General features: G+C 45.4%; 2 protein-coding genes across 5 annotated transcripts; both read left to right on the top strand.

The window, feature by feature from the left end:
• Positions 1-3,064: 3,064 nt before the first annotated feature.
• LOC4344556 (L-type lectin-domain containing receptor kinase IX.1) lies at positions 3,065-5,067 on the top strand. Of its 3 annotated transcripts, none has more exons than XM_066303367.1 (2): positions 3,065-4,620; positions 4,893-4,995. In XM_066303367.1, the coding sequence occupies exons 1-2, from the start codon at positions 3,212-3,214 to the stop codon at positions 4,984-4,986; spliced, it is 1,503 nt and encodes a 500-aa protein (XP_066159464.1). In that variant the 5' UTR covers positions 3,065-3,211; the 3' UTR covers positions 4,987-4,995. The 3 variants fall into 3 exon arrangements, with proteins under 3 accessions (XP_066159464.1, XP_015649797.1, XP_015649796.1); XM_015794311.3 differs by having other exon boundaries at positions 3,066-4,620; positions 4,915-5,067; XM_015794310.3 differs by lacking the exon at positions 4,893-4,995 and having other exon boundaries at positions 3,066-4,784.
• A 40-nt stretch (positions 5,068-5,107) lies between these two features.
• On the top strand, positions 5,108-7,721 carry LOC4344555 (L-type lectin-domain containing receptor kinase IX.1). Of its 2 annotated transcripts, XM_015794302.2 has the most exons (3): positions 5,108-6,600; positions 6,709-7,372; positions 7,507-7,721. In XM_015794302.2, the coding sequence occupies exons 1-3, from the start codon at positions 5,108-5,110 to the stop codon at positions 7,507-7,509; spliced, it is 2,160 nt and encodes a 719-aa protein (XP_015649788.1). In that variant the 3' UTR covers positions 7,510-7,721. The 2 variants fall into 2 exon arrangements, with proteins under 2 accessions (XP_015649788.1, XP_015649787.1); XM_015794301.2 differs by having other exon boundaries at positions 6,709-7,721.
• The last annotated feature ends 1,302 nt before the right edge of the window (positions 7,722-9,023 follow it).

The following is a 9,023-nucleotide window of genomic DNA, read 5'->3' as shown; positions in this document are numbered from 1 at the left end:
CAAATCGTATACCTCAAAGGTGTCGGTTCCTAAACCGGCACCTTTGAGTCATCTCATCAGTGCCGCCTTGGTGGTGCTGGTTGGGAAAATTGGCACCTAAGGGGATTTCCCAACCGGCACCGAAGGCTCTTTCTGTGGTAGTGACCCTGGTTTTGTTAGCACGTTTTTCAATCTGCTAGGTGTATTTCGTGCGAAAACTTTTTATACATAATTTAAGTTGCTTTAAAATATCAGATAAATCTATTTTTTAAGTGTATAATAATTAAAAGCCAATTAATCATATACTAATTAATGGATTTCTTGTTTTCGTGTCCTAGCTACTTCATCTTTAGTAAAAACGAGCATCACCAAACTATGTTCCCCGGACTGGTTGGAGAGTGGATATATTTTAAACTTTCGAGAAGACGTTCCCTTGTTGTTTACATATCACTCAAAATAGTTATTAAAAAATTTAAAAGATATATTAATATATAATATATCAGTATTTAAAATTCAACTTTTACAAGTTGTAAAAAAAAAGTACAGCTAGTTAATGTATATTGATAGTCATTTTTTTTTTGCAACATGTAGAAGTTAAATTTAACCTTGCATGTTTGTTTGGTGATCTATCATATATTAATATATCTTAGTGACTTTTTTTAAAAAAAAAATTAACTATCTTTATATAATAAAAGTCCATTAAACTTCCTACAATCACTCTCAAGCCGCCACGTGGCATCCTAAAAATACTCCCGAGTCGCCACGTGGCATTCTAATAAAATAGAGAAATCTGACCATCGATTTTCACTTAAATAGGTGGGCCCATTATTTTAGATCGTTAGATTATCTTTAAAGAAAAAAAACCCCCTGCCGTCCCTACCTCCGTGCAGGATGCGTATTGTACGCTCCCTATCACCCCTTCTTTTTTTTTCTCTTTGTTTCTTTCTTCTTTTTTTATCTTTATGAAAAAAAATCCCTACAAATAGACATCGTACGAGTAAGTCCATTAAACTTCTTAGAAACGCTTTTAAGCCACCATATGGCTCCTACAAACGCTCTTGAGTCGCCACGTGGCGCTCTGATAAATTAGAGAAATCTAAGAAATTCCAATAAAAAAAAGAAAAACATCGTACCATTTATTTTCTCTTTACACACCATTAGATCTATATATGTAAAAAACAAATGTCACGTACGACCACACCTCTCCCTAGGTCCCTCATCTCCTAACATGTACGTGCATCCAAAGTACGTATGTCTCCCCACCCCTCTCTTCTTCCTTCCATTTATGGTAGCAAAATTTTGTATATAAAAAACACAACAACTAAATAATTAGAATATCTTATAATATATTCGATTTTAATTTGAACTATGTTTACCATATTTTGGTATGTACATATATAAGAAACATATCATTTGACATAAACCCCTTTATCGCAACTAAATAGTAATAAAATATTACAAAAAGTAACATATATCATGCCATTGTAAATGATCTCCTATTATCTCTCGTGCTCACTTTCTTATCCATATTTTCTAGCGAGCAGTTCAGTACATAAAGAACCAACAAATGCTATATTAACTATCTATTATATACTTAAAAATTCATTAAACTCCCTACAGATCCTCTTAAACTGTCACATGGTTTTCTACAAACACTCATGAGATGCCATGTAGTGCTCAAATAAATTAAAAGTTCCTAGAAATTATGATAAAAAAATCAAACCATTGATTTTCCTTTAAATAGGTAGATCCAATAATTATAACTGCTACATCTCACAAAAATAAATCCGGTACCCCCACCTCCACCCCTACCGTATGTGAGCATGCATGTACGTACGTACCTCCACCGTCCTACTCATCTCTGGGATCCAATTCTCATATCCTATTTTTAAGATAACTTTTCCTATTTTCTACCTAGCACATAATATATAGAAAAATAATAATAGCTAAATGATCATGACTCTCAAGTTACATGTACTTTTCTCAGTTTATTTGACTTTTTGTGTTATTTATAATTAAATTCAAGACCCATATTGCACATATTTACTATATATAAGTTAGATAATACTGCTATCTAACTACAAATATTTGAGCAAAATAGCACTTCGAAAATGATGAATGAATTCAAATGTGTGGGTCTAAAGTCCAAGTTCAATCATCACCAAAGAAGCTTGGAACCAGAATGCACACTCTGGGCCTGAACCCGATGAAGGCGGAGCTATAAGACATTATTAGCAAGGTGGACACTGACGGCAGCGGCATCATCGACTTCTACAAGTTCCTGGACCTAATAGCGCACTAAATGATTAGATGAAGGACAAGGACTAAGAGGAGGGGACCAGAGGGAGACGTTCCATGTCTTCGACAAGGACTAGAAAACAGCTTCATCTTTGCCACCGAGCCCCACCACGTCATGTCTAATGTATCAAGAGAGGCTCACTGATGAGGAGGTCAACAATGATCCGCAAGGCTAATGGTGACAGGTGGATCACCACAAGGAGTTTGTAATTAAATTCAGAACAAAAATATAAAACAAGCAATTTGATTAAAATACACAAACAAAAAATAAAAAACACTAAAACTATAAAAAAAAAATAACAAGATTCCATGTAGAATATAAAATATCAAGAGTCCCTATAAAAGTATAAGTTATAAATATCTAAAATTTGGAATAATAAAATAAGTATTAAAAAAAGAGATCAAATACAGCACGATATGAGATTAAGCGCAATTTAAAATCCCTAAAAAGACAATTTAGAATAAAGTAATTTGATTTGAATACAAAGTCGAATTAAGAATCACTCAATCACTAAATTCAGAATACAATAAATATTTTTTAAAGAATTTTTCTATCTTTATTGATTCACATGCATAACAAATTGCATATATATGAAGCAATTAAAGAGAGGGCTAGCAGAATGGTAAAAATATATATTTATTACCAATGAAAGTTTATCGAGATTTCTTCACGAAAAAGAGATATAATAAATACTCAATTAACAGTAGAGAATACATTACTTTAATTTTGGATAGACTAGTTCTTCCATGCTTTGCTTGCTCTCCCTTGTGAACACAGAGTACACTCCTCTAAACTACCAAGTCTCACTTAAGTCGACGGCCTCCACACTTCAGTGAATCCACTCCCCAATTAGGAAGACTCTACGCACTGACTCGTTGCTCCAAGTCAAGCTGGTATCACCGTGCGCACCGACGCCGGCCGGCCGCGGCGGCGATGGCTGGCTTTCCGCTGATCACATCAGCGATCACTTGCGCAGTGGGCATCATCTTCTTCTCCGTTTGCTACCTGCATCCGGCACCGGTCGCCGCCTTGTACTTCAACTACTCCACCTTCAGCCAGGACGACGGGAACACCATCAGACTCGAAGGCGACGCCTCCTTCGGCGACGGGTGGATCGACATCAGCGCCAACAGGTACGGCCACAGGGGACACAGCAAAGGCCGGGCATCGTACAGCGCCCGGCCGATGCTCCTCTGGAGCAGGGACACCGGCGAGGTTGCCAGCTTCACCACGCGCTTCTCCTTCAACATCACCCCGCCCAAAGAGGACGGCGGCATCGACAACAAGGGCACCGGCATGGCCTTCTTCCTCGCCGCCTACCCGTCCATGCTCCCGAGCGGGGTCGATGAGCTCGGCTACAACATCGGTCTCACCGACCAAGGCCCGGACGCCGTGGCGACTGGCGACAGCCGGTTCGTCGCGGTGGAGTTCGACACCTTCAACAACACCATGGTGCACGACCCCGACGCCACCTACGACCACCTCGGCATCGATGTCAACTCAGTCGTGTCCAACAAGACCTTGACCTTGCCCAGCTTCACCCTCGTCGGGAACATGACCGCCGTCGTCGAGTACGACAACGTCTCCAGCATCCTGGCCATGAGGCTGCACCTCGGCTATGGGCTTAGTGGCCCCCGTCACCGGCCGGATTACAACCTTAGCTACAAGGTTGACCTCAAGAGCGTGCTGCCGGAGCTGGTCTCCGTTGGCTTCTCCGCCTCCACGACCACATCCTTTGAGCTGCATCAGCTGCATTCATGGTATTTCAGCTCATCGTTGGAACCAAAGGCCGCGGTGCGTGGCAGAGTTGTAGCGGGAGCCACCGTTGGCACGGTAATGTTCGTCATACTCCTCTTCGCCATGGTAGCAGTCCTTGTACGACAACGTCAGAGCAAGAAGAGGGAGACAGAGGAGGCAAAGAACGGAGGCATGGATGGCAGCGACGACGACGATGACGACGACGGCGAGACCATCGTAGAGATCGAGATGGGGACGGGGCCAAGGCGATTTCCATACTACGAACTTGTCGAGGCGACCAAGAGTTTCGCGGCGGAGGAGAAGCTTGGGCAAGGCGGTTTCGGCACAGTGTATCGGGGCTACCTCAGAGAGCAGGGCCTCGCCGTCGCCATAAAGAGATTCACCAAAGATTCCTCCAAGCAAGGCAGGAAGGAGTACAAGTCAGAGATCAAGGTCATAAGCCGTCTGCGCCACCGCAATCTCGTGCAGCTCATCGGCTGGTGCCATGGCCACGACGAGCTCCTTCTTGTTTACGAGCTCGTCCCCAACCGTAGCCTCGACATCCATCTCCACGGCAATGGCACCTTCCTCACATGGCCAATGAGGTTATTAACTCTTGCTAATTTTGTCTTAATCTTTGTAGTGTCAACTTAATTGGCGAACATATTGTCAAATTTTACTCAGGTTTACGAACTTGCTAAGTGCACATCGAGATCTCTAAACTTGGTTTAGAGTATCATCTCGGTCCAAAGCCGCGTTTGACCGTGCTCTTGCCTATGTGACACGCCACATAGACGATGACATGGAATTTTTTTTCTCCTTTTTCTTTTTTTTTTCTCCTGCGCAACCGAATCGTTAACCATGTTCCCTTATACAGTTTCGCATACTCGTTCGTCCAGTTGTTAGTTATTCACAGGCTGTCGCACGTGTGGAACGAAGAAGGAAAAGGAAGTATCCATGTGCTTTCCTGATGGGCCACCCTTACCTTTCTTCTAAAATTCATCATCATGTCTCCACACTACTGCCACTGCAAACAGTGTACGCATTGACTCGATCAATCAACGGGGAGGGAACACAACACGGCGGCCATCGATGGCCGGCGTTTTGCAGATCACATCGTCGACGACCACCACGAGGTACAATATTGTCGGCCTCATCTTCTTCTTCTCCGTCTTCTGCGACGATCTCTACTCGCCGGCTCCAGTCGCCTTGGCCTTGACCTTCAACCACACCAACTTCGGCCCGGACGAGCAGACGAACATCAGGCTGGAAGGCGACGCCGCCTTCAGCGCCGACTTCTCCTTCAGCGGCGACGGCGGCGGGTGGGTCGACATCAGCGCCAACAGGCACGGCAGCATCGAAGACAGCCGTGGCAGGGTGTCGTACGCCCTTCCGGTCCCTCTCTGGGACGCCGCCACCGGCGAGGTTGCCAGCTTCACCACCGGCTTCTCCTTCGTCATCAACCCGCCCAAACAGGACGGCGGCATCGACAACAAGGGCGCCGGCATGGCCTTCTTCCTCGCCGGCTTCCCGTCGAGGCTCCCCGGCTCCTACCCCTACAACCTCGGCCTCACCAACCAGACCGCCGACCAGGTGGCCGCCGGCGACGACCGGTTCGTCGCCGTGGAGTTCGACACCTTCAACGACACCATCGTGCACGACCCCGACGCCACCTACGACCACCTCGGCGTCGACGTCAACTCCGTCGTGTCCAAGACGACCTTGACCTTGCCCAGCTTCACCCTCGTCGGGAACATGACCGCCGTCGTCGAGTACGACAACGTCTCCAGCATCCTGGCCATGAGGCTGCACCTCGGCTATGGGCTTAGTGGCCCCCGTCACCGGCCGGATTACAACCTTAGCTACAAGGTTGACCTCAAGAGCGTGTTGCCGGAGCAGGTCGCCGTCGGCTTCTCCGCCGCGACGTCCACATCCGTCGAGCTGCATCAGCTGCGTTCATGGTACTTCAGCTCGTCGCTGGAACCCAAGGCCGCACCGCCACCGGTGGCGCCGCCGTCACCGTCACCACCGCCTACCTCCGGTTCAGGAAGTGGCGGGGTTGTAGCGGGAGCCACCGTCGGCGCAGCACTGTTCGTCGTGCTCCTCTTGGCCATGGTAGCAGTCGTCGTACTCGTACGACGACGACATCAGAGGAAGAAGATGAGGGAGGCGGAGGAGGCGAACGACGACGACGATGACACGGAAGGCGATCCCATCATGGAGATCGAGAACGGGACGGGGCCGAGGCGGTTCGCGTACCATGTGCTCGTCAACGCAACCAAGAGCTTCGCGGCGGAGGAGAAGCTTGGCCAGGGCGGATTCGGCGCAGTGTACCGGGGCTATCTAAGAGAGCAGGGCCTCGCCGTCGCCATTAAGAGGTTCATCAAAGATTCCTCCAACCAAGGGAGGAGGGAGTACAAGTCAGAGATCAAGGTCATAAGCCGTCTGCGCCACCGCAATCTCGTGCAGCTCATCGGCTGGTGCCATGGCCACGACGAGCTCCTTCTTGTTTACGAGCTCGTCCCCAACCGTAGCCTCGACATCCATCTCCACGGCAATGGCACCTTCCTCACATGGCCAATGAGGTTATTAACTCTTGCTAATTTTGTCTTAATCTTTGTAGTGTCAACTTAATTGACGAACATATTGTCAAATTTAACTCAAGTGATCAGCTAACTTCTATTTTGTCACAGGGTCAAGATTATTCTTGGGCTCGGATCAGCCCTATTCTACCTTCATGAGGAGTGGGAGCAATGTGTCGTACACCGTGACATCAAGCCAAGCAATGTCATGTTGGATGAGTCCTTCAATGCCAAACTAGGTGACTTCGGACTTGCAAGGTTCATTGATCACATCGTGGGGATGCAGACAATGACTGCAGTCTCTGGGACACCGGGCTATGTTGATCCTGAATGCGTGATCACCGGCAGAGCAAGCGCAGAATCCGACGTTTATAGCTTCGGCATTGTCCTACTGGAGGTGGCGTGCGGGAGGAGGCCGATGAGCTTACTAGACAGCCAGAAGAATGGTATCTTCCGGTTGGTCGAGTGGGCTTGGGATTTGTACGGCAAGGGAGACATTCTCATGGCCGCTGATGAGCGGCTCAACGGCGACTACGACGCGGCGGAGATGGAGCGTGTCATTGTCATCGGGCTCTGGTGCGCACACCCTGATCCGAACGCGCGTCCGTCTATCAGAAATGCCATGGCTATGCTCCAATCCGGTGGGCAACTGCCAGTGTTGCCGGCTAAGATGCCCGTGCCGATGTACATTCCTCCAGTGGTCTCTGTAGATGAGCTCTTCACGTCGCCTGCAGGGATGTCATCCTCAAGTGCGACGCAGTCATCAACAACAACGGTGAGTGGCTACGCAACCCACATCTCGACTTCTTCTGACACATCCACTTCAGCTGGTTCGAAGGACTCGTCTTCGTTGCTCAAACATCAGTTCTAGTAATGTTCAGTTCATTTGAGTTGTTCTTGATTTTACAGTAGTTGATGCTTGGATGGGATGTTCAGCTCGTCAGCGCCCGTTGATTTGATCTTTAGACTTTTGCTTAATTGCCGGTGTGAGTAATCTGGTATTTACGCCATGCTTTGAACTTTTACAGTCATTTTAAGTTTGTCTACAAATATGTATGTATAAATGTATAATGCCACATTTCTATTCATTCAGATTGCCGATATACCTAACAGCTCGTTCTTTCGATCGTCCGCTTGCTAGAAGCCAGTTAATGTTCTGGGCCTCAGGCCCATTAGTAGAGTAGGCCTCCATCCTCCTTATTGCCTTCACCATCAGGCCCATAGTACAAAGTTAGGCTGGGCCATAGCCTGCAGGCAAAGTTGCTTTAATCAATTCCTAGTGATTTTGCTATATACTGTATTTATTAGCAAATTTTCTCCCAAAATATTGACATGTAAATATAATATAATTATAGTGTAACTACATCGTTAGATTTGCTTCAAGATTCGTACTAACGAGAGAAAAAAATCACACCGCATACACATCTGGGGATTCGGTCACATGACCTCCATTTTATAGAAATAGCATATTACTAAGAGATTTTTAAAAGTTACATACAAGTTAAATTTTAGTTTTATGTAAATTAAAATGTATTGTACTATTTATTTTATCTACCAAAATTTTTGAAGAAAATTTATAAACGAATATATAGGTAGTACCATTAGAGGAAGCTATTAGCAGAGACCTTGAGACATTGACTGGTCTCTCTTGAGTAGATAGATATATATGTACTTTTTTTTTCCAGCATCACTCTCGATCAATCAGTGGATGGCTACAATAATTTTAGATAGGATAGTGCTAGTCCTTGACTTATGGTCTCCTGAAAGCAACTACTACTTGCTACTACAATAGTTTCAGTCTTCATATAGGCTCCTGTAGTCCTTCGACTTGCGGTTTCATGTGCATTGCACCTAGCTCTACTATCAATGGTGATTGGTGATCAGATGTGTTTGTGTTTTGGATATATATATCTAGATATCGGTGCCTAACTTTATACGGTAGTATAATTTTTTAAAGGTAGAGGACAACAATAATTTATACTATCAATTATTCAAAGGATTTTTATAACTTTGTGTCGTTAGAACGAAACCAGTGCACGTGCTTAAAATCAACATCAGCATAGGCTCATTATATTCCTCGAAGTCTAGAAAATTAATCAAACCAATGTTCATGGAGGCAATGGTTAATTTTCAGTCACAATTTTGAGAAGTTTGGGCGCACCATAAAAAAAATAAAATACACCAGCAGTTCTTAAACTAGTTAGGAGGTTTCACTCAGGTTTACGAACTTGCTAAGTGCACATCGAGATCTCTAAACTTGGTTTACTGTATCATCTCGGTTCAAAGCCGCGTTTGACCGTGGTCTTGCCTATGTGACACGCCACATGGACGATGACATGGAATTCTTTTCTCCTTTTTCTTTTTTTTTTCTCCTGCGCAACCGAATCGTTAACCATGTTCCCTTATACAGTTTCGCATACTCGTTC

The sequence above is a fragment of the Oryza sativa genome, chromosome 8, assembly GCF_034140825.1.
Source record: "Oryza sativa Japonica Group chromosome 8, ASM3414082v1".
Lineage (NCBI taxonomy): Eukaryota > Viridiplantae > Streptophyta > Magnoliopsida > Poales > Poaceae > Oryza > Oryza sativa.
This window is presented reverse-complemented; position numbering and strand designations above follow the sequence as displayed.